Below are 25,330 nucleotides of genomic sequence, written 5' to 3' on the forward strand. Positions count from 1 at the left end.
AGGATTTCAGGACAGTAACTGCAGAACATTAAAGTTCCACAGTGTGACTGCATTGGTCTCCTGCCTGGGAAGCCACTATATCCCTGCTCAGTCCGTGCCCACCTTCCATCACCCCGCTGCCCGCCTCAGCTTGGCCCCAGCCGTGGGCAGTGGTATCTGGTGAAGCAAAGTGTGCTGGGGCAGGAGTGAGAAGCCCTGAATTTGGGGACACACCCCTGCTTTAAAACTTGCCCTCCCCATCTCAAGCCATAATGTGTCTTAATTTGGGTGAGGGGCAGGCAAGCTGCAAGGAGGGACATGGCGCTGTTACCCACCAACAACCCCCTGGAACAGGAGGGCCCTCCCGTGGCCACACTTCCGCTTTTCCTGGAAGAGCTTGAAGCAGGCCCCAGGGCTGGCCAGGAGCATCCGGAAGCCCTGTGTGCAGAGAACAGATTCGGCTGAGCCTCCTGCCTTGGTGTGGCGTCCCCGGAGCTCAGTTCTTGCCCCAGATGCCAGGGAGAGACACGTCATGCACCACGTTCTTACCTTCCCATCGGGGGCAGGGACGAAGCTCAGAAACTCATCCACGTGGCCCACGGCCAACCAGTCCACAAAGAGCTCCACGGGGGGCTGCACCTTCTGGGCATGGAGGAAGTCCCGCACCACCTGGGTGACCCTGCGGCCGCTTGACCTGGGACCCACAAGGTTAAAAAAAAGTCGCTTAACTAAAAAGACTCCATGCAGAAATAAAATGACAAGAATTTAGCATTCCTGCAATATCTGATTTTTTAAAAAACAAAAAATATGCGTTACTTTTATAAACAGGAAAGATAATAAATATGTGTATTTTATTTTATATATATTTATTTATTTTTGAGATGGAAACTCACTCTGTCACCTAGGCTGGAGTGCAGTGGCACCATCTTGCCTCACTGCAATTCCGCCTCCCAGGTTCAAGGGGTTCTCCTGCCTCAGCCTCCCACGCAACTGGGATTACAGGAGTGCACCACTAGGCCAGGCTAATTTTTCTGTATTTTTACTAGAGATGGGGTTTCACCATGTTAGCTGGCTGGTCTTCTGACCTCAAGTGATCTGCTCGCCTCGGCCTCCCAAAGTGCTGGGATTACAGGCATGAGCCACTGTGCCCAGTCAGATATGTATATTTTAAAATTCCACTCAGGGTGAGTTCTGCATGAGGCAGACTCAGGACAGGTCGGTCATACCAGGGCAATGACCCACCAGGTCCCACCATCCAGGAAAATCTTCAGAACCACCCTCACACCAGGTTCTCATTCTCCAAGAGACAGATTCCACCCCCATGTTCAATCTTTAGGAAAATGTATCTAAGGGCGTGGTCCAGCTTCCTCTTTTAATGGGATTATGTATTGAGGGCAGTGAGTCCCCTGTAAAGCTTGACTCTGGATTCATTCATTATTTGATCCCAAGTCTGTTCTAACAGCTTTGTTGCATTTGGTTAGCTCAATGTCTTGGTCTAGTGCACAGCAAGTAACCAATACGATAGGATTCCTTTTCCATCAGCACCCCTATGTCACTACTGAACAACATATCATTTGTTTTGGTAAAAATGATATTTTTACCAGTGGTAAAAAATGATATTACCATTTACATGGTAGTATGAACAAGCTTTTACCTAAAGGTATTTTCTCCCAGGACTGTTGGGAATGGAAACTTTTTCTTTTGTTACTTTTTTTCTTTTCGAGACAGAGTCTCCTTCTCTTACCCAGGCTGGAGTGCAGTGGTACGATCTCGGCTCACTGCAAGCTCCGCCTCCCAGATTCACGCCATTCTCCTGCCTCAGTCTCCCAAGTAGCTGGGACTACAGGTGCCCGCCACGACGCTCAACTTTTTTTTTTTTTTTTTTTTTTTTTTTGTATTTTTAGTAGAGACGAGGTTTCACTGTGTTAGCCAGGATGGTCTCGATCTCCTGACCTCGTGATCTGCCCACCTCGGCCTCCCAAAGTGCTGGGATTACAGGCGTGAGCCACCATGCCTGGTCTTCTTCTGTTACTATTAATTGACTATTACTAGTATCATCTATTTATTTTCAGAATCAGAAAACCTGAGTCTAGTTATAACTTTGCTTTCTATGTGACTCACTTACCCTCTCTGGGCCCACTTGTAAAATAAAAGTGTTGGACCGAATGATCTCTTAGGTCTCTGCTCTCTCTGGTTTCAAAGTCCCCGAGGTAAGTGTGGACCGTGTCTGGTGAACACCCACCACCCCCGCTACATCCGGAAGTATAATTTCATCACTCCTTGCTTCTGGTTCTCTTCAAGGAGTGGAATGGTCCCTGCTCCAACATCATCACCACCCCCAACCCTCAGCCTCCACCCCAGGAACTCCACTCCCTGTCACTCTCTCACCCAGGCAGGTTGCCCCCAATGAGGATCCTCCCCAGGGGGTACTCTTTCCCATTGGCCACCACTGGGGGGCTGACCTCCAGGTTCCCAAAGGAGTCCAGGCCACTCACAGACCTGTCGCGTGGCTCCCGAGTCACATAACCAAAATCTGGACCCTGGAGAGGGAAACCAAGTTAGGCGGGGTGGAGGGTACCAGGAAGAGCCTGAACCAACTTGCTGGGTTCTGAGCTCCTTCAAGACAGGGTGGGAAAGGCCATCCATTCTTCAGATGGAAATACAGAGTCATTGGCGGTGGGTGGGGGATCTGAGCCAGTCAAAATTTCGTGCGTGCACGCATAGCAGGCAAAGTTGGGAAGTGCTCGGACTCTCTGGCCTTGCTGCCTTATCACGGCAAGACAGCAGGGGGCGCTCTGGTCGCTCCACCACTCCGCATCGGACATGCAGCCTGAGGCGATGGCCACCCCACCCCCCTACCTACACAGCCTTCCTGCCAAGTTCAGACCAAGGGCAAGTGGCAGCCCAAGTGGCCAGTTGTGGGAACCAAGAGGCTGCTGATGGCCCTCTGGGCTTCTGTCTTTGAACTCTACAGAAGGGGAGACCTCCCCAGGGTTATCTCTCAGAAGGAACTTCGACAACATCAAGGGTCAGGAGAGCGAGCTCCTAGCATCTGTGTAATCAGTGAGGGGGTTGGAGGGGTCTTCTGTTCTTTATGGCACCAAGCAAGTCACTCCTCTTTTCTCAGGAGGTCCTAGTTAGCAACCATCGCCTTCCCTGTTATCCTTTTTAATTACAATAATGATACCAGCTAACGGTGGTATGTGCGCACACACACTCCCTCCATGCAGGTACTGTGACGATGAGACGCTTCACAAACACCTGTGAGGCCAGGGCCTAAATATCATTGTTACTGATGAGAAAATAAGGCTCAGAGAGTGGTGGTAACTCACGCAACATCACACAGCATGTAAGTAATGGAGCAGGGTTGTTCTGACTCTAAAGTTTGTGTTCTGAACATGTGCACCATCCTGCTTCCCCTATTTAGTGCTACCAGATTTAGTAAATAAAAATACAGGATGCCCAATTAACTTTGAATTTTAGATAAACAACTTTTTGTAGTGTAAGTATATCCCATGCAATATTTGGGACATACTTACACCAAAAAGTTAACCTGTTGCTGGTCTGAAATTCACATTTGACTGGGCATCTCCTGCATTTTATCTGGCAACCCTATCCTCATCCCTGAAGAGCACAGTTCCCACTGCTGCCCTCTGTACCCCACACCCCAGTGTGGCCCTTGGGGTAAGGCCTCTCAGCTCTCACGGGTGGGCTGCAGCTGGGGACCACTCACCAGGATTCTTTTGTAAGGAAAATCCTGCAGTTCCCCATTCCTTGGGGAGTCAAAGACCACCGGGAAGGTCTTGTGTGGCGCCTGAACGTAGCCCAGCTCCATCTCATCCTGCAAGTGAGGAGAGGCGAGAGACGCACAGCTGTGACAGTCAACAGCTGCCCCTGCTGGCTCGGCTCTGAGCCCTTTGTGCAGACTGCTCACCAAGACCCCTGTCCCAAGCATGTTTTGCGCTTGGACGTGGAGAGGACCGAGGTCAGGGTGCCTGCTGACTGGAGGAGGGGCTGGAGGCTCAAAGAGGGGGTGCACTTGTCTAAGGTCACACAGCAAGACAGAGGCCGGAGGTGAACGAGAACATGGACATGACCTTGGGGGTGTCCCCATGAGTGCTGGGCCAGGGCAGGTGAACACAGAGAAGCCCCCACGGTGGCCTGAGTTGGACAGGGCTGAGGGGCCCTGTGGGGGTACAAATATGCCTCCTTCTCAGATCCATAAATGTGCCCAGGTCAGTCCTCACCCCTCAGATTCTGGAGGAAAAGATGGCCCAGTGTGAATGAACTGGTCCTGCCCTAAACTCTTTATAAACATTAACTCCATTCATCCTCATGACACGCTTGACGTGGGTGCCATAATTACCCCATGTGACAGATGAGGAAAATGAGGAACTAAGAGGTCTAATTATTTATCCAGTCCGGGTGTGGTGGCTCACACCTATAATCCCAGCACTTTGGGAGGATGAGGCGGAGGATTGCTTGAGGCCCGGAGTTTGAGACAACCCTGGGCAACATGGCAAGACCCCATCCCTACAAAAAATTAGCTGAGCCTGATGGCTGTACCTGTAGTCTCAGCTACTCAGGAGACTGAGGCAGGAGGATCACTTGAACCTGGGACTTCGAGGCTGCCAGTGAGCTGTGATCACTCCATGGCACTCCAGCCAGGGTGACAGAGAGATACTGTCTCCAAAAAGAAAAATAAATTCAAAATATATTAAATTAAAAAAATAAAAATTAAAAAATATTTGTCCCAAAGCTCACAGCTAGTCAGTTGGTGGCACAGCCAGGCTCTAAACCCAGCCCATCTTGCCCCAGAGTCCTGCCCCAAACCCTCTCACTGGACTGACCTCCAGCTAACAGGAAAGATCCTTAACTTGGCATTCGAGGTCTCCCACCTCAACCCTTGCCTTTCTCAGAACCAGTGCCCTGACAGAGGAGAACACACAGCGTTCTCTCTCCTGCCTCCCACCCTGGGCCTTTGCGCATGCTTTGTCTCTGCCAGGATCACCACCCTGTATAGCCTGGTACTTGGCAGCCTGAGTCCCAGCACTGCCTATACCAGCTCTGTGGCCCAGTCATGCTCCCCTAAGAGCTACTGAATTATGGTGGACTTGCAGGAGGTTATCAAGAAATGATGCTATGCCTGGCCTGCAGAAAATGCTGCGTAAATGGCAGAAGTCATGTGCACCCATCTGCCAAGTCTGGTCCAGCTCAGACGCTCTCCTTCCCAGAGGTCTTCCCTGATTCCCTGGGCAGAGGTGATGCCGCATCCCCTAAACCCTGCTGGTGCGTTGCTGGTACAGCCTCTGCACCCTAGATCTTTTTTTTTTCTTTTTCTTCCTTCCTTCCTTCCTTCCTTCCTTCCTTCCTTCCTTCCTTCCTTCCTTCTTTCCTTCCTTCCTTCCTTCCCTCTTCCTTTCTGTTCCATTCCTTTCCTTTTCCTTTCTTTTCTTTTCTTTTCTTTTTTGAGACAAGGTCTCATTCTATTGCCGAGGCTGGAGTGCAGTGGCACAACCACAGCTCACTGCAGCCTTGACCTTCCTAAACTCAGGTGATCCTCTGACCTCAGCCTCCAGAGTGGCTGGGACTACAGACACACGCCACCATGCCGTGCTAATTTTTTAACTTTGTTGTAGAGACAGGGTTTCACCATGTTGCCCGAGCTACACCCTAGATGGTAGGAGTAGGTATTTTTGTAGCCATCATTCTGCACACCAGGGTTTCTCAGCTTCGACACTGCTGATTCGTGGGACTGGATGATGTTATTGTGGGGGCTTGTCCTGTGTGCTGTCTGCAGGAACTGCCAAACGTCTCATGGGGACAAATCACCTCTTGATGAGAACCACTGGCCTCAGCTGTTGAGGGCAAGGAGTGTGTGTCTCACACCTGCGCCACCCCTATGGGCCTAGCCCAGTGCCTAGCCCAGATCCAGTGGGTGAATGGGTGTTGAATCCAGCATCAGCGTATGTCTGGGTCTCCAGAAAGTTCTGGAGATCCAGCATCAGCGTATGTCTGGGTCTCCAGAAAGTTCTGGAGAGAGGCCTCTAGGTCTCACATTAGAAAGGGCAGCAAGTTCCCTGGGGAGCACCCAGGTCCTCCTGGATGTTTCTCGGAGGCCTCCAGATGAAGGCCTTTCCCTCCAGGATGGTGTCCTGGCCGGGCCCTGCCCAGCGGGTGTGGTTACCTGGATCCAGCGGTCGTTGCGGTTCTCGGCCTGTGGGCAGATGGTCAGCTTGCAGCCAGCCTTCCTGGCCAGCTCTGCCACCGCATCCACAAAACACGTGTTGTTCCTCACACTATGGAGAAGCCCAGGGAGGAGGGGCTCAGGATGGAGCCGGGGCCTGGAGGCCAGAGGGGCTACCCACTGCCCCAAGACTCACCGGCACACGTACACCTCTAGGGGCGGCAGGGTGCTGGGTGTCATGATCCAGGGTGCCACTCGGAACACCACAGTGTCAGTGAAGATAGGGGATGCTGAGAAATCCTGCAGGGGCAGACCAGGGGAGAAAGAGCACTGGACTTGCAGTCCAGAGGCCTGGGGGGACTCTGAGTCCACCACTGTGGTCTGTAAGAAAGCCCCTTGCTTCTCTGCAAGACGGAAATGAACCAGAGGGAGGGCCAAGAAGTCTGGAGTCTTTCACACCAGTGGTGCCTGGTAGACTTACTAGGAATGGAGCCCTCCCCACCACCCTTTATTATTATTATTTTTTGGAGACAGGGTCTTACTTTGTTGCCCAGGCTATAGAGTGCAGTGAGGTGATCATGGCTCACTGCAACCTCAACCCCCCTGGGTTCAGGTGATCCTCCTACCTCAGCCTCCCAAGTAGCTGGTACTATAGGTGCACACCAGCATGTCTCGCTAATTTTTTTTTTGTAGAGATGGGGTTTCACCATGTTGCCCACGCTGGTCCTGAGTGGACCCCCTCTTGAACCCCCTCTGTCCCTACCTCGTTGGAGTCGTCCAGCAGAGTGACATGGAAGGAGATGAGTCCTGTGAAGCCGGCATCAGGGAAGGACAGGCCTTCCACGAAGAAGCGCTCCTCGTCCCCGTGGAAGCGGGGTACCTCGTAGGACACCTTGTCTTGGCCCAGCACGTGCCTATAGGCCTCACACACATCCTCAGGACCTGAAAGGGGAGGGAAGGGGTGGCTGTGACTCCCTGTGGGCCCAGGGAGCATGAATATGAGGGACACAGGAAGAGGTCTGCAGTTTCACCAAAAATTCCAAGTCCTCCAACAACTCCATCCTTTCACCTCCACTGGCAAAGGACAGGACAGGTAATATACAGTGGGGGCGCGGCTAGGGGAAAGGATCTTCGTTTCTAAGACTGGTGCTCATGTCTTTTTGGAGTGCAGTTTGGCAGCATCCAACAAAGTAATGTTTACCCCAGCCCAAAAATTCCACTACTAGGTATCTTTCCTACAAAAATACATCTACAGGCTGGGCACGGTGGCTGATGCCTGTAATCACAGCACTTTGGGAGGCCGAGGGTGGTGGATCACCTGAAGTTAGGAGTTCAAGACCAGCTTGGCTAACATGGTGAAAACCTGTCTTTACTAAAAATACAAAAATTAGCCGGGCGGTGGTGGTGCACACCTATAATCCCAGCTACTCAGGAGGCTTAGGCAGGAGGACTGCTTGAACCTGGGAGGCGGAGGTTGCAGTGAGCCGAGATTACACCACTTTACTCCAGCCTGGGCACCGAGCAAGACTCCATCTCAAAAAAAACAAAAAACAAAAAACAAAACAACAAAAAACGAAACAACAAACAAACAATAAAAGGTACAAATTCACATAATATTTCTGTACAAGAGTGCTCGATACTCATTAATTCATCAAATATTTACTGTGCAACTACAATGCACCCATGGGGCACGGTTCTGGACTTGAACAAAGCCCCTGACCTCAAGCAACCTGCACGGTTATAAAATCAAAACACTGCAAACCACTATGATGTTCAGAGAACTGTGTAAGTCACAGCACCTCTATGCTTAGGAATATTATACAGCAGTGGAAAAGAATGAAGTGGAGCTCAATAAATACCAGGAAAGACGTGTGGGATTATTACTCAGTGAAAGAAGCCGGTTGGAAAGCAGCATATGGACACATGCAGGAGAGTATGTATGATAAAGTTGGGAAGTGCACAACCCAACTCGTTAACAGTGAGAGTCAGATTTAGGCCAGGTGTGGCATCTCACGCCTATAATCCTAGCACTTTGGGAGGCCAAAGCGGGTGGACTGCTTGAGCCCAGGAGTTCAGGACCAGCCTAGGCAGCAAGGTGAAACCTTGTCTTTACAAAAAAAAAAAAAAAAATACAAAAATTAGCAGGGTGTGGTGGTACATGCCTGTAGTCCCAGCTACTTGGGAGGCTAAGGTGGAAGGACTGCTTGAGCCTGAAAGGTGGAGGCTGCAGCGAGCTGAGATCACGCCACTGCACTCCAGCCTGAGCAACAGAGCAAGACCTTGACTCAAATAAATAAATAAATAAATAAAATAAAAAAGTCAGATTTAGAGATGGGGTAGAGAACTCTCAGGTTTCATTTTCTATATTTCCATATTGTCTTTATTTTAAAAATTGTCATTAGTTTAAAAATGTCATTGTCATTATTTAAAAAATAAGTGGCTGGGTGTGGTTGCTCATGCCTGTAATCCCAGCACTTTGGGAGGCTAAGGCGGGCGGATCACGAGGTCGGGAGATAGAGACCATTCTGGCTAAGACAATGAAACCCTGTCTGTACTAAAAATACAAAAATTTAGCTGGGGGTGGTGGCACATGCCTGTAGTCACAGCCACTTGGGAGGCTGAGGCAGGAAAATCGCCTGAACTTGGGAGGTGAAGGTTGCAGTCAGCCAAGATTGCACCACTGCACTCCAGCCAGAGTGACAGAGCGAGACTCCGTCAAAAAAAATAAAAAGCATCTTATTACTTGTATACAGTTTGACTTTCTCAAAGGCATTTAGATTCTTACTTTATTTCTTGTGATTTGGCACTGTGACTATGTAAAACAGCAGCCATCTATATCTGGGGGGAATACAAACTGAATTAATTAGGGGTGAAGTTTATGGTGTTTGGGGTTGGTTTTACAATACTTCAGCGAGACAGACAAAACAGTGATAATTGTTTAATCTGAATGACAGGCATATGGGGATTCATCAGCCTGCTTTTTGTGTATGTTTGAAATTTTTGATAAGAATTTCTACATATGCTTAAAATGTATTTGAAAAGTTCATTCATCCAATAAAATGACATCAGGCCAGGTGCTGTGCTGGGGGCACCAGTTCGTCAGTTCCAAAGCCCCCACTTCTGACTAGTCTTACTGTGACCCGCCACCCACCAAGGCATCTCCCAGAGTGTGAGCAGGACCTGCCCATGGCCCAAGGCAGGAAGACGAGGTTCCCTGGCAGGCAACCTGGCAACAGGGCACAGACGGCAAGGGGGAGTGGCACAAACTCACCGCAGACATGGAAGACCTGTGCCCGTTCCGCATCATAGCTGGAGGTGTGGAGGACAAGTTTGTGGTCGTCAAAGAGGGCAGCAGGGCCCTGCGTCCGCAGGACCATGACAGACATGTCTTCCAGGTCTGCGAAGCCAGACAGAGTGGTAGTGACTCAGGGGAGTCCTGGCCACTGGCCCCTTCCTCTGCTGCCTGGCTCCCTCCCCTGGTCAGTGGGGATCAAGACCTGGGTCTCCCAGCCCCAGCTTTGTGAAAACCCTGGAAGCTATCGAGAACAAACCACGAAGACATCTGTGCTCTCCTGGACTCATGTTTCCTCAATTGCCCAGAGAAACATGAAGTGTGGCATAGCTAGCCGGTGTCTGACACACAACAGGGGCTCCAGAGAAGCGAGGAGGGTAAGGCCATGGGGGCATTTCGCAGGTGAGGGTTCTGGTCTCCGTCCTAGCATCCCTCCCTGTGACACCGTACAAGCCCCTCCCTTCTGGAGCCTGAGCATCCCCATCTCCAATGGTGCCCACTTCAGAAGGCAGCCATGGGCTTCTTCCATGGACAGCACCTAGCACACCCTGGAATATTGCAGCTCATTCTCCATGGGGCTGGAATTCAGGACAGATGGACTTAGCAAGAGGTGGGGTGTCACAGAAATGCGGGCCAGAGGTGCAGAAGGAGGAGGCTCCGATTTGGGTTTGAGAGGGGAGGCCCTGGATCAGACACCGTCTTCAGGGAGTCTCCTGGCTTCTGAGTCTCAGCATCCTCATCTCTAAATTGGAGTGATGATACCGTCCCATTTGGATGATTCAACGAGAATCTGGGGAAAGGGCCTGGCACACAGTAGGTGCTCAAACAATGCTAGCATCCTCTGCTCCCCTGGAGGAAGAGAATGGCTATGTGGCTCATTTCCAGAGCTTCTGCTCTGGCATGTGAGTGCCTGCTGACACTAGAGACACTAGGGAGGGGCAGCTGCCAGCCTGAGATGGGTTTTGAGGAGCACTGAGGAGTGTCTGGAGGCTGGCACTGTCCCCTGGACTCTGGCCTCAGAGTCCCACAGGTGGGTTGGAACTCCCAAGGGGTAACTGAGCAGTGACCCTGGACACTCAGGGACTCAGGCTGCCCCGGCCTCACCTTGCAGGCAGTGCACGTGCTTGTCACAGTTGTCCTGGACACCACAGCTTGGATCATCACGGTCACAGTTCACCAGCAAGATGCCACCATACCCACTGGGCCCCCAGACCCACTGCCGCTGTCAATGGCAAAACATAGCCAGTGATGAGGGCTCAGATGAGACCTGTGCCTCCCTGCCCAGGAACCCCAGCCTGGCCTATAACCACCCCACCCTGTGAGGCTAGGTCCGCGTTCTCGAAACACCTTCTCAAGACATGGCAATGGCAATGGCTCTCTATTGCCCACACCATCCAGTCCAAAGCGCAGAGCTGTCTTTCATGGCTGTCTGTGATGGGCCTTCAGCCAACATCCTCTTTCTCAATAGGCAACCTCCCGACTATAGGACCACATGCCTTACTCTGTGCTCATTCCTCCATTAAACCCTCCTTAGTTTTGCTCCTGCCGTTCCCTGCACCTGGAATGCCATCCTTCCTGTATCCCTTCAGAGCCCAGCTCAAGGGTACGTCCCTCCAGGAAGCCTTCCTCTCCTGCCCAGCCCACCTCGACTTTCTCTTTTAACTCCCAGGGCACCAAGTTCCAACACAATTGAGTCCCAAGTTCTTCAACAGTTTCATATTTGGTTTTTCTTCTCGCCTAGGTCAGGATCAGCACATTATGAACTGTGGGCCAAATCACGCCCACTGCCTGTTTGTATAAATAAAGTTTTATTGGCACACACAGTCACATCTGTTTGTGTATTAACTGTGACTGCTTTCGCACTATCATGGCAGAATTGAGACCATATGGCCCACAAAGCCTAAAATACTTGCTATGTGACTTTTCATGGAAAAAGTTTGCCCACTCCTGACCTAGATTATGAGTCCAGAAGGTCTTGATCCCACAGACCAAGGCCTAGCTCAGGGCTGGGTACCTCCATGCCTGATAATTCCTGGTGATGATTTTTCTCCTGGTGAAAGAAGATCCCCAGCCAGCCATGCCTGGTTTCTGTTTTTGGCTCCCTTGGCCTCAGCGTCATCTGGGAGGCAGGGGGATACCTGTAATGGCCTCACCCTTCTTAACCCAACCTAGAGCAAGCTCCAAACGCACTCCTGCTTCCTGGGCCCAGGCACAGATGCTTACCTTGTCTACAAAGGTCCTGTCCTGCCTTCCCTCATAGTTCAGGTCACAATCCAGAGAGATGTCTGTAAGACGAAGCGGAGGGCAAGTCACTACAAGGTTCCCAGGAGCCCAGGGCAGGCCTTGATCTCAGGGCTTGTCTGGGGCTGGGCAAAGACAAGTCATTTCCAAGGAGACATCATCCAAGAGGTGAGGGCATCTGCACCCTCTGGGCTGGGGAAAGAGGCCTGAGGCAAGAAGCAGGGTCACAGCAAAAGCCCAGGACAAATGCTGCCCCCTCTAGGAAGCCTTCCCTGACCACTTCCTATCTGCATCGTTGCAGCCCTTGCAGTCCCAGGCACTCCCTGAACTGAGCCCAGGTCTCCAGGAACATTCTTGTCTATATAAAGCCGCCTCATCTCCTTGGAATGGGGTGTCATTCCAACCTGGACTTCGGTGTCAAACAGATGTGAACACGAACCCAGGTTCTGCCACCTACTGACTGTGTGTCCTCTCTGAGCCACTCACAGTCCCCAAATCCCACCCCCATCCCACCTTCTTAACATTTATCCCTAGAGACTGGGGGAGATTTCACAATGCAAATGGAACATTCAAGAGGTCAGATCAATCTTCCTGCTCTGAAAAAAAAGTAGTCTTCTTAGTTCTTAAAGAAGAAGCAGTGAGGAGCACGGAGGGAGAGAAGAAAGAATAAATTGGATAGGATTTTTTTTTTTTTTTTCCGAGACAAGACAGGGTCTCTGTTGCCCAGGCTGGAGTGCAGTGGCATGATCATGGCTCACTGCAACCTCTGCCTCCTGGGCTCAAGTGATCCTCCCACTTCAGCCTCCTGAGTGCTGGGACTACTGGTGCATGCCACCATGCCCAACTAATTTTTGTATCTTTCATACAGACAGGATTTCACCATGTTGCCTAGGCTGGTCTTGAACTCCTGGGCTCAAGTGATCCACCCACTCCAGCCTCCCAAAGTGCTGGGATTACAAGCATGAGCCACCACATGTGGCCTGAAATGATCTTTAAACTTGTGAAAAGATACTCAACCACCATGCAGCAAGTGGATAAATCTCACAAACATAACATGGGGCAAAAGATGCCCAACACAAAGGAATATACATGATATGACTGCATCTGTAGAAAATCAGATGGTAAAATGAGATCATGTTATTTGGGTATGCATATTCAGGAGATAAAACCATAAGGAAAAGCAAGAAAATACTTATCACAAGATAGTGGTTGCCTGTAGGGGAAGGAGGGAGTTATGATCAGAGAGGGACATTGAGGGGGACTTTGAGGTGCTGGTAGTGTTTTATTTCTTGGGCTACTCTTGGGTTTATTTCCTGGGCTATTCTTCAGTTTGCTTTGCAATTATTCATGTGTGTGTGTGTGTACATATGTTTTATACACATATGTATGTAAAATAAAGCTTTATGTACTTTTCTGTCTATGTTATTTTCCAATGATCACGTGTGTATGTATTTGGGCTGCAGATGGGGAATGCCCAACCTCACTCCTAACTAAAGAAAGGCAAAGTAAAACAACAGTGAGATGCCAACTGATTGGCAAAAAGGGAAAAAGTTGATAATGCAGTATTGGCAAAGCATATATGCAGTTGGCAGACATGTATACAGTGTTTTTGGAGAGCAATTTGGCAATATCTATCAAGTTAAAAAATATAGATTCTCTATAACCTAGAAGTTTGGCTTCTAAAAAATGCCTCCTACAGATAAAGCATTTTCAACTTCTTTGCTAATTGCTTCTCAAGTGTGTGAGCCAAAGCAAACTCCCACCCACTCCTTTGTAAGGAGTTTCCCAGCTTCACCACCTTGGCAATGCTCAGTTAGGCATCTTTTAATTTGGGTTTTGATCACTGGGGCTTTCTCTTCTGTGAATTGCTTATTCACGTTTTTGCCCATTTCTATTATTTTCGTCCTTTTCTTATTGATTGGAGTTCTTCATATTCTATATGCACTAAGTCAGCATCACAGATTTCTTCTCCTAGTTCATAGTTTGGCTTTTTACTTGTCGTCTGTTGCATATAAATTTTTAATTTTAATACAGTCTAATTTAGCAATCTTTCCCCTTATGGTCTTTGCACTTTTGTTTTGCCTTGTTAAAGAAAATCTTTACTATCTTGAGGGTACAAAGATATTCTTTTCTAAAAGCTTTACAATTTTGATTTTCACCTTAAGATTTTTAACTGACTTGAAATTTATTTTTGAGTATGGTGTGAGGTAGGGCTCCAAGTTCATTTATTGCCACACAAGCATGGGTCTGTCTCTGGGTTCTCTATTTGCTCCATTGCTCTATACCAATTTCACAATGCCTCCAGTACTATAGCTTGAAAAAAAATCTTGATATTTGGAATTGTGAATCCCTCCACCTTGTTCTTCATCAAAATCATCTTGGCTATTCTTGACCTTTGCTCTTCCATACAAGTTTTAGGATCAGCTCTGTAAAGTTAAAGTAAAAAGCCATGTTGGGTCTGGGCACAGAGGCTCACGCTTGTAATCCCAGCACTTTGGGAGGCCTAGGCAGGCAGATCACCTGAGGTCAAGAGTTCAAGACCAGCCTGGCCAACACAGTGAAACCCTGTCTCTACTAAAAATACAAAAGTAGCTGGGTATGAAGGCATGTGTCTGTAATCACAGTTACTCAGGAGGCTGAGGTAGGAGAATTGTTTGAACCTGGGAGGCGGAGGTTGTGGTGAGCTGATATTGTGCCATTGCACTCCAGCCTGGGCAACAAGAGTGAAACTCCATCAAAAAAAAAAAAAAGCCATGTTGGAATTTCTATGGGAATTGCATTGAATTTAGACTGTTTGATACTGTCACAGAGCTCTTAGATCTCTTATGTTTTTCATTTGTTTGTTTTATTCTTTTTTCTCTTTGGGTTTCAGTTTGGGTAACTTTTATTCACTTATCTTCAAGTTCATTGATTCTTTCCTCAGCTGTGTGAGGTCTGCTGGTGAAACCTTCAAAAGCATTTTTAAAATCTCTATTATTATGGTTTTATTTCTAGCATTTCTATTTGACTCTTTCTTAACAATTTTTTCTCTGTTGGAATTCCCCATCTGTTCATGCATGTTGTCCACTTTTACTATTAGAACTCTTAACATATTAATCACAATTACTTTGCATGCCCTGTCTGATAACTCCAACATCTGAGTTATCTTGCATGGAGTTTATGTATTCATTTGTGGAGGCTTAGCAGAAAAATGTTAAGCTGGCAAAAGCAAGGTCCAGTTTCATGTCTATAGTATGCTTCAATTTGCTTACAAAATAGTGGGGATATACAGGTATGTATGTGCCTTCATATATAAGCACAGCATATCTCTAGGAAAATGCTGAGTTTGGGGAACTAGAAGTCTTGAGTTGGAGGGAAGGAGGTTTAATTTTCAATGTATACTCTTTTGTACTTCTTGAATTTTTAAAATGTGCCCTTGGCCATACCATCAACATGGCCCCCAACTTACCAACACAGGTGAGGTAGAGCACCGCGTAGGCCAGGGGCAGAGGCTTGTGGCTGGAGTGGTAGGAAATCTGAACCTGTGGAGAGTTGGGCACAGAGTGATACCAGCAGAAGCCAAGAGCTCCCGCCCCAAAAGATAGTTCTTGGGGATCTGGTAAGGAGGGGAAGGGGCCCCAGGAACCTTGCTCTTTCTTTGACTTCCTCTGTGCCATTTATTTTTCTGGTCTTGGTTGGCACATCTGTAAAATGGGAGCTATTTGTAAGAGCTTCTCTGGAGACCTGGGTCCCAGTCCCTCCAATAACCTACTCCATGATTTTTGACAAGCTCTTGCTCCCCTTTGGGTCTCAGTTTTGTCATTTGTAAAATAAAGGGTTTGGACTGGGCAGGGTTTAGGGTCACTCTCCAAGCCAACATTCTTGTCTGTGGGACTCAGGCCTGGGCTTGAGCCTGGAACCTCTGGGCACTCTATGACCTTGGCCAAGGCCTCTCACCTCTGTGAGCCACCTCAGTTTTCTCATCTGCAAAATGGGAAAAGGTCTCTACCTCTACAGGTCTCTACCTCAGAGGCTTGCAGTGCAGGTTGGAAATGATAAATGTAAAAGACTGAGTCCATAGGAAGTGCCCAAGAAATACCAGCTACTGTTATCAGTGGGCAGGTGGCATCTGGTGGGGTGGGGGGTGGTTAAATGCAGGGCTCTGGGGTCAGATGGCCTGGGCCCAGATTCTGGATCCTCCACTTTTGAATATCCCAGGAAAAGTTACTGATCTTCTCTGAGCCTCAGTTTTCTCAACTGTAAAGTGGGGATAATAATAGTTCCTACCCCTTAGGACTAATTAGAGGCTGTGAAGATGAAAGGAGTCATGCATGGGGCATGTGCAGCTTGATGCCCGGCCCACAGTGAGCACCCAATAACTGTTACAGGGTGAGGATGAAGATGGCGAGGATGATATTTGGTTGGAGGCAGACGAATCCAAGGCATCCAAGTTCCCTTTAAAGCATGACCCTCCTGTTGGGGTGTTCCCTCCTGATGTGAGTCTCTCAACTCTCTGCTTCTGATGTTTGAATTTCAGCCAGAGGGGAGGATCTTGCAGGGGCCACTCACCTCCTTAGTCCTGGGAGCCCCTAAATCCTGCAATTACTGACCCCCACGTGTCAATCACCAGCAGTGATGCTTGCCTCAAACATACAGTTACTAGGATCTTGGCCAAAGGCTGGATTAGGAGCAGGGGCATGTGGCGGGCAGGGGGAAGAGTGGGAGAGACTCTGAACTTCCTCCATCCCACCAGCCATCATGGCCAAGGAATTCAAGGCGGTGGGTACCCACACCATCCCCAGTTCAACCGGCACCAAGGTGAGGCCCCTCACAGGCTGGCCGGTCCTCTTGCACTGCCCCTGGGACTGTCCTGACTCTCACCAACTCTGCCACTCGCTAGATCATGTGACTTCAGGAAAGCCACGCCCCTTCTCCATCAGTTTTCTTGCCTGTTAAATGGGTTCACTGGGTCCTGCACCATGTGCCTCACGGAGCTCAGTGGAGAGCTCCGTGGAGAGGCTCAATTCAGATGCATAGCTTGGAACAGAGGTGGGGGTGGTGGAGGGAGACTGCCCCCAGGGGTCAGGCAGGTCTGCACTGAATTCTAGCTCTCCTGACCGTTAGTATGTGGTCCAGGGACAGTTACTCTGAACCTCAGTTGTCAGTTGTCCCATCTGTGAAATGGGCATCAGTTCCCTGCCTCTCTGGGCTGCTGTGAGGGCTGGATGCGGTCATGGCTGCCCAGTGCCTGGCACGTGGTCAGTGCTCCTTAAAGGGCCAGTTTCTGAATCATCGCTTCTGACATGGAGTGGATGCCACTACTCCCACCCTCCAAGTCCTGGTCCCCATCAGCCCTTGAAGTGAACATCACTTGTGCCAAGTTTAAAGGCCACTCATTTCTCCCATGTGTTAAATGTCCCCTACTCTGCAAAAAGGGTCAGGAAGAGAGTGGCTTAAGGACAGCAAAGCACCTTGGGGAAATGTCACCTAGGAAGGGGGTCTCCTCAGGCACCAGTGTCCCTCTCCTGTCCCTGCCTTCTTTATTTCATTCAAAGTGGCAGAGATCCCCTAATCAACCCTCAGCCTACATATGGGGAAACTGAGACCCAACTCCACAGAACTGGGACAACTCCTTCTCCACGGGGTCTTGGGAAGCAAGAGAAGGAGCAACACTGGCTCCTGTGGCACTCCGCAGCAATGATAGGACGCAGGGGTTCTGATTACTCCATTTTACAGATGGCAGACAGAGGCCCCGAGGGGTGATACGGCTTTCCAAGGACACATGGTATGTGTCTGTAACTTGCAGAGCTGGGATTCAAAACCAGCAGCATGGCTCCAAGGCCAGGCACTTACCCACTGTGCTGCCCTGCGCTCTAGAGAAAGAGAATGTTGGGCCCTCCTAGAGCTAGATAGCTGCCTCCCCCGCAACCTCTCCCCTCCCCACCAGGGACCAGCTCACATGGCTGTCGTTGAGGTCATTGCTGGGGGAGTTCATGACCACGATGATCTCCAAAGTTGTGTCAAAGCGCCATCGCCTGGTGTCTGCACGCTCCCAGCCCCTCTCCATGTTGGGAGAGACGTAGATGTCCACTCCAGGCGTCCCATAGACCTCGAACATCTCTGTGCCCTCAGGCACTGACCTGGGCAGGACAGACAGCCATGGGCGGTGCTGAAGGAGGTGTGTTTTGCTCAGATGTTTGAACTTTGGCTGAAGCCCTGCTTCCTCTAGGAAGCCTTCCTTGGCCACCCAGGCCCCTCAGATCCTCACAGCAAGTTCCCAGGAGTCAAGCCTGGACCCCACACAAACATATACAGTCGGCCAGGTGTGGTGACTCACTCCTTTAATCCTAGCACTTTGGGAAGCTGAGGTGGATAGATCACTTGAGGTCAGGCACTTTGGGAAGCCAAGGCGGGCAGATCACTTGAGGTCGAGACCAGCCTGGCCAACATGGTGAAACCCCGTCTCTACTAAAAATACAAAAAATTATCCGGGTGTAGTGGCATGTGCCTGTAATCCCAGCTACTGTACTCCAGCCTGGGGAACAGAGCAAGACCCTGTTTCAAAACAAAACAAAAAACATACACACAGTCTGACGTTCTAAGCCTGTGTGTTAATGTCATTAACATTTCCCTTGTGAGTTTCTTTACCACCCACCAGAATGGTGAGCTCCTCAGAAGTCAGAACCCAGCCATGTGCTGGATAAATCCCCAGGGCAGGGCTGGGCACGAAGAGCTCAGTGAGCACCAGCCAGTGGTGGGTGGAGCCCCTTACAGTTCTGAGAGCTTTAAAAAGAGCAATTCTCACCCCAGATCCCATCACATGTCTCCTTAGTGGGTGGGAAGATATCCTTGGATTCTTCCCTGGGAAGGGAATTCAATCTGGTTGAGTGCCCGCTGCATGGCAGGCATCTGGCACACACAGCTTCCTCCACTATTACAAGCTGTAAGGTGAGCAACATCATCCCCATTGGACATATTAGCAACTGAGGCTCAAGGAGGCCTAGTGACAAGCCTGAGGTTGCATCAAATGGCAGAGCCAGGTGTGCACCAGGTCTGACTCCGAGCCCCTGCTCTTCCACAGCTCTGCAGTGTCACCCGGGAAACTTGGCCAGATTTGGTCAGACAATGAGGCACTAATTGCAGGTTTAAAGTATCTGTGATGTCACCTGGCCCTGAGATTGCATTTCCCTCGTTCCTGCTAGTCTGGGGTTCCTCGTTGGAAACCAGCCTGTGCATCCTTTGACTGTGGGATGCCCACTGTGCACTCAGGTACTGCCCGGCTGGGCCGATCCACCCACTGCTCTCCGCACTGCCCCAGAGCTGTTGATCCCACTGGGGAGCTGAGGACCAACATTGTCCAGGGGAGCCAGATGGGGCTCAGGGCCACAGGATCACAGCTTAGTGGGAACCCACGTAGGGAGAGGCCACTGTGAGTTGGAGGGCTTCCTGGAGGAAGCGGCACGCACCCCCCTGGGGGATAACAGTGACTGACACTTGTTGAGCTCATGCTCTGTGCCAGCCCATTATGCAATCCTCTCAATAACCCTAGAAGGGAGGCACCATCTATTACTGTCTCCCATTATACAGATGGGAAAGCCGAGGTTAAGGAACTTGCCCAAGGTCTGTGATGGGGCTGGGATCCAAACCCAGCCATGTGGCTCCTCAGTCCACAGTCTTGCCCACCACCTCCCCAGGAGTAGTAATAACAACAATACCGTAAGACAAAAAGCCCCCAGCCTCTGCGCCCGTACCACAGCAGGCCTGGCCAAGCCTTTTTCTACATTAGCTCGTCTGATCCTCACTGCAGTCCCAGCATGAGATAATCACTCCTGTTTACACATGGGGAAACGAGGCTCGGGGATACGTACAGGACTCCCCGAGTTTTCACAGCTGGCCACTCCCCCCGTTTCCCATCTTCCCTCGGAGTAAGGCAGACCTCCCCAAAAACACCCTCTTCACTCTTCCACCAGCATGATTCTGATACATCTTACAGCAGCTCTTTTATAAAAAGGGAAATAAACCAAGCCCAAGCTTCTCTCCATCAGGCGGGTCCCACTCTGGTGTCCGGGTCCCTGTCAGGTGTCCTCACCAGGCGGGAGGGACAGACACACCGGTTTCTCCTCCTAAGCGGGGCTACCAGACTTAGCAAATAAAAATACAGAATGCTCAGTTGGACTTGGATTTCAAATAAACAGTCAGTCACTGCTTGGAACTCCCATGAAATATTTGGGATACACTTATACTAGAAAATTACTAATTATTTATCTGAAATTCAATTTTAACTAGGCATCTTTTATTTTATCTGGCAACCCTACTCCCAAAGGCTGTAATTTCCAGGGCTGGTGGAGCCCTCTGGCCCGTTCTGCCCTGGGCAGCGCCCCACAGGGGAAATGGCAGAACCAGGTAGAGAGGCATGAAGACACAGAGACAGAGAGATAGGGACAGAGAGACTTGGAGAGACACAGCGAGATGGAGAGTCAGAGACAGGGAGTCAGAAAGACAGACACAGCAAGACAAACCCAGGTAGGAAGAGCAGCCTCTTCTACCCTCGGGAACACCCTCAGCCCCACTCCTGAGGCACCTGACTTCCACCTCCCAAGTAAGCCTTTTTTTTTTTTTTTTTTTGAGACAGAGTCTCGCTCTGTCGCCCAGGCTAGAGTGCAGTGGCCAGGCTGGAGTGCAGTGGTGCAATCTCGGCTCACTGCAACCTCCACCTCCCAGGTTCAAGCAATTCTCATGCCTTAGGCTCCCAAGCAGCTGGGACAACAGAGCCCACCTCCATGCCCGGCTAATTTTTGTATTTTCAGTAGAGACAGGGTTTCACCATATTGGCCAGACTGGTCTTGAACTCCTGACCTCAAGTGATCCGCCTGCCTCAGCCTCCCAGCTGGGATTACAGGCATGAGCCACCACGCCTGGCTGAAGCCTGTAAACTTTTTATGGAACTTCCTCAACCCCAAAGCTGTTCCCTGGGCCCCGAGCGTCCATGGGCGAGGGCTGAGCACCCTTGAAGGTCCTTCTGGTATGAAAATCCCACTCAGTCCCCAGGCTCCAGCCCCTGGGTGTGGGGTACTTCAGCCCAGCGCCCTTGCCCCTCCGTGTGCCAGGCTCTGTGTGAGATGCTGGGGGATTCCCAGTGAAGATCCTCCTGTCCAGGAGGGTCCCCAGGGCCACGGTCTGAACAAGGGCTTCACACAGAAGGTGAACAGGCTACATCTGAGGTTGGGGAAGGGAGGGTCCACAGAAGTCGAGGGCTCGGGTGATGCTGGGACCAGAGTCAAGCATTAGGTTCTAGACCAGGCTCGTTCACACATCAGCCAGCTGAGCTTGACTAAATCACTTAGTCTCTCTGGGCCCATTAACCTCACCTATAAAGTGGGATAATGACACTTGGCCAACCTCATGGGCAATCATGAAACTCAAGTGTGATAATAGATGGGAAGGGCTTGGAACACCATTGGCCCAGGACAGGGAAGGGGTTATTAAAGTAAATGAGGGTGCAGGAAACGGGTCTGGAGGCAGGATGAGACAGTGGGCTGGGCAGCTGGGGCAGGTTCCCCAGGGAAGGCACCAAGAGGAGACACAAGTGAAGGGAAGGTGTTTTCACCATGGAGCCTTAAGAGGTCCAGTTTAGACTCAGGCTACGATGAGCTTGTTTTCATTTCATCCCTATGCAATGGGGAGCCAGCGACAGCTCTTGATCAGGTGGGGCAACATGATGGAACCATGGTGAGGTACTTGAGCCTGTGGTCCCTGGGGCCAGGCAACTGGGTTCAAATCCCAGTCCCACCTCTCATTAGGTGTGTGACTTTGAGTGAGTGACTGCCTCCCTCAGCCACAGCATCTACATCTATCTGGTGGGGATGAGGAGCAGATGAAAGGAACCAGTGTGGGTAAAGCACTCAGGATGAGCAAAAGTCATGCCTTCATTTCACTGCTGGGGAAACTGAGGCCCAGAAGAGGAGCAACTAGAAGGTAGGGCTGCTGACTCCCAGTCCAGTGCTCATGCCTGTCATGAAAGCTGTGTGTTAAGAAAATGAAAGGGGCAGCTGCTGGGAGGAGATCCTGCATCAGGTGCGGGAGGATCTAGCTTCCCATTTCTTAGAGAACAGGGGAAGTACCTGGAGCCCCACCTGGACAAAGTCCTTCCTCTCCAGGCCACCTTGAGCTGCCAGCATGGCTGAGTCGCCACATGCTGGCTTCTGGGTTTTCTAGGCAGTGCTTCTGGTCTAGCCCTGGGCTCAGGGCCTTGGGCCCTCCCCTGCTGAGGCTTCCATACACAGGCCTGTCCAGGGCTCTCCCAGCCCCACACCCTCCCAGCCAGCCCGAGAATTCAACTGCTCCCATGGCACAGCCAGCCTAAGATGGTGAGTGGGGGGTAAAACGTGGTAGGGTGGCCGACAGCATCGGTTTGCTGGGACTAAGGCTGTCTCTGGATACAGAATTTGCTGTGCTAAAACCTGCCAGGTTCCAGACAAACAGGAACAGTTGGCCTCCCTAAAAGTAGCCAACCTCAGATCCACCTTATTGAAAATGTAGATTCTTACAGTGCTGCAGGCAGGGCGCTGGAACCTCACTTTAAGCCATTCTGATGTTCACTGACATCTGAGAATCACGGCTTAGGGTAGGTTGTCTTAGAAATGCTGGATCCTGGTCCCTCCAGCGCGTGTAGAGTTGACTCAGTGTGAGCCCATCCCCTCTTGTATCACCCTCTTCAATGGTGAGGAGGAGGATGGGGCATTGGTGATGAAGGCATCCCCCACAGCCATATGACATGTGTGCTATTATCCCCACTTTTCAGATGAGAATACTGAGCCTTGGAGACGGCAGGTGATTTGCCCAAAGTCACACAGCTAGTAAATGACAGAGCCAGGACTCACCGCCAGTTCTGTCCCCACTCCCCTGCAAACCCAAACCCACCCTCTCCCTTCATGGACTCAGGGCCTGGACTCTTCTGGGAGAACAAAACCAGATATTTCGGGAGCTGAGAAACCGATGGGAAAGGTCCCCATGGCTGAACACAGAAAGGCTGACAAGATGACCAACAAGGTCTCCACCGAGCTGCACTGTGGGAGCAGAGGAAACCAAGGCCCAGGCAGCTGGGTTTCTGGGTGGCAGTTCCAGCTGCCCCTCCCCAGTCAGCAAGGATCCCAGATCCGCCGACCCTGCCAGCCTCATCAACAAAACCAGGCTCAGGAAATCACAGTCCCACCATAATCCTGGATGGCCCTGCCCCACCCCACCACTGGAAAGTGGCAGCCACATGCACCCTTTTTCCAAATCCCCCGTATTTAAAAGGGTAGAAATGCACCAGCTCTCCCAGGGCCCAGCTCTCTGCACAGGCAGGTCAGAGCTCTCACATCAAACAAAATCCGATGTCGACAGAATGGAAGCTGCCTTGTCAAATCAGCGAGGGGATTCAGAGGCCTCCATGAGTGGAACTTGAAACCCACTGTTCTATGCCAACCCCTTCAGGGTCCATATGGGGAAAATGAGGCCCAGGGTTGAGTAGAAAGTTGCTCAAGATGACATAGTGAGTGGCGACAGAACTAGGACCAGAACCCAGGGTCCTGGCTCCGTTAGAAGCCTCTGCGGAGACAGGGTGACATGAGCTGTTTGTCCTCCCAACGAGGGCAGCGGTTCTCAGCCCCAGATGCACATTCATCCCCAGCGGATCCTGGAAAACCTAACGTGCTGGGACCCTTCAGAGATGAGTTGAATCAGGTTTCGCAAGGTGGGGCCTGGACATCCATTTGGTCCCCAGGTGATTGAAACACGCTGCCAGGGTTGAGAACCTCTGAGCTGGAGAAAAGAGGAGCTTGATGGCTCATCACCAGGTGTGGTCCCTTAGGAGACACCTGCCTGGGGTACCTTAGTGGTGGGCTCTCTGCCTTCTGTCTTTTCATATGCTGCTACTTGAGGTCATTCTCAGGCGCGGGAGCTGTGTACCTGCTTAGGTCGAGGTGGCACCCTCTTAGAGGTGACTGGGCTGCCATGAGAACAGACTCAGCTGCCCTCCAGGCTGCTATGTGTGCTGGGCCCCTCTGCAGCCATGTAGATGGGACCTGACCCTTCTGGGACCTTCTGACTGTGGGGCCTACACAGATGTGCATCTGAGAACACCTGGAGCTCTAGGGCCCTTAGAGCCAAGTGTGCCAGCACAGAGGTGCCACAAGCCCCACCAGGACCTCCGATCCAGGTGAGTCTCAGCACCTCTGTGACTCAGTTTCCTCTTCACCAATAGTCAGAGATCCTTCGTTTGAACTGGAAGATCTGGTTTCTAGTTTTAGCTCTGTCCCTAACTCGCTATGTAACTCGCTATGGCCTGTTTCCCCAAGCGAAAAATGAAGGGGTGGGTAAGACCCCAGAGATGTCTCACTGAACCAGCCTGGGGACTGCTCTCCAAGGCCACCTGTGATGAATCCCAAAGGTGACCAGCTTCGCGGGCCCCTCAGCCACAGGCACAGCCACAACCCAACAGACTCCAGGAAGCATCTCCACATGTTACGGGAAAGCCCAGTGGGAGTGGGTCCAGTCCGTCCTTACTGCTGGAGGACCAATGACAGAGGCCCTGAGGATGGCCCTCTCCACCAGAGGTCATCCTGGGATTTTGATTTTGCCCATTAAGAATGAAACCAGGCCAGACATGGTGGCTCTCACCTGTAATCCCAGCACTTTGGGAGGCTCAGGCAGGCGGATCACTTGAGCCCAGGAGTTCAAGACCAGCCTGGGCAACATGGCAAAACCGCATCTCTACAAAAAATACAAAAATTAGTCAGGGATGGTGGTGCACGCTTGTAGTCCCAGCTACTCGGGAGGCTGAGGTGGGAGGATCACTTGAGCCTGGGGAGGTCCAGGCTGCAGTGAGCCAAGATTGCACCATGTTCTAGCCTGGGCAACAGAGTGAGCCCCTGTCTCCAGAAAAAAAAAAAAAGAAAGAAAGAAATCAGCTTTCTTCCTGCACCAAGGCTTTGTGCTAAGGTTTGCGCTGACGCTTGAGCCTTGCGAAAGAGCTGTGTGGAACCAAGCAAACCACGTGGGCTGTGGAACTTGATGGGATCTGGGTTCAAGCCCTACAGCCCAGAGGGATAGCACTTGTCAGACCACCATCCCTCTGAGCCTGCCTCCAGTTGCAGGGAGGAGTTAATGAGCCACCAGACGCCCAGTGCATGGCTCAGTGCACCAGGGTACCCTTCCTTCCCTTTCCCCATCCTAAGACTCACTGCTCAGGAAAGAAAAGCCCCCATATCATGCCTGGGTCATCTTCAACTCATGGAAAGGCAAGAAGATAAAGTTGAATCCACTGCCACAGATAGAGAGGCCCAACAGACTTGCTTGTCCTCGTCCTTCAAGGCTTTGATTGGTGCCCCTCCTCCAGGAAGCCTGCCCTGACTCAGCTATGCTAATTTATCTTTTTTCAGCTCCTTCTCCCAATATGGTCCAGAGGCTGTTCCCCAGACATCTTGCATATGGCAGGTTTGGGGATGCTTGAGGCTGTCCACAGGCCCAGGACAAAGCCTTAAACCGATGATGATGATAATGGTGACAGTTAACATAACTGAATGTTCACCACAAATCAGTATTAGTTACATGCTTTGCACACACAATCTCATTCAGTCCCCCCAACTGCCCTTTGAAGTAAGGCCAAACTG

The 25,330-nt window shown here is 50.7% G+C and overlaps 1 protein-coding gene across 1 annotated transcript in view; it reads right to left on the reverse strand.

The window, feature by feature from the left end:
- Positions 1-25,330, reverse strand: part of PADI3 (peptidyl arginine deiminase, type III) — a 37,110-nt gene that overhangs the window by 8,890 nt on the left and 2,890 nt on the right. The window contains exons 2-13 of the mRNA XM_011934053.1: positions 17,638-17,818; positions 15,148-15,220; positions 11,682-11,743; positions 10,563-10,680; positions 9,438-9,563; positions 6,930-7,108; positions 6,363-6,466; positions 6,167-6,278; positions 3,713-3,820; positions 2,368-2,519; positions 529-673; positions 315-417 (exon numbers count right to left, since the gene is read on the reverse strand). Of these exons, the coding sequence (XP_011789443.1) occupies positions 315-417; positions 529-673; positions 2,368-2,519; positions 3,713-3,820; positions 6,167-6,278; positions 6,363-6,466; positions 6,930-7,108; positions 9,438-9,563; positions 10,563-10,680; positions 11,682-11,743; positions 15,148-15,220; positions 17,638-17,818 (1,463 nt within the window). The remainder of the gene's footprint in view (positions 1-314; positions 418-528; positions 674-2,367; positions 2,520-3,712; positions 3,821-6,166; positions 6,279-6,362; positions 6,467-6,929; positions 7,109-9,437; positions 9,564-10,562; positions 10,681-11,681; positions 11,744-15,147; positions 15,221-17,637; positions 17,819-25,330) is intronic.

The sequence above is a fragment of the Colobus angolensis genome, unplaced genomic scaffold (assembly GCF_000951035.1).
Source record: "Colobus angolensis palliatus isolate OR3802 unplaced genomic scaffold, Cang.pa_1.0 Scaffold130, whole genome shotgun sequence".
NCBI lineage: Eukaryota > Metazoa > Chordata > Mammalia > Primates > Cercopithecidae > Colobus > Colobus angolensis.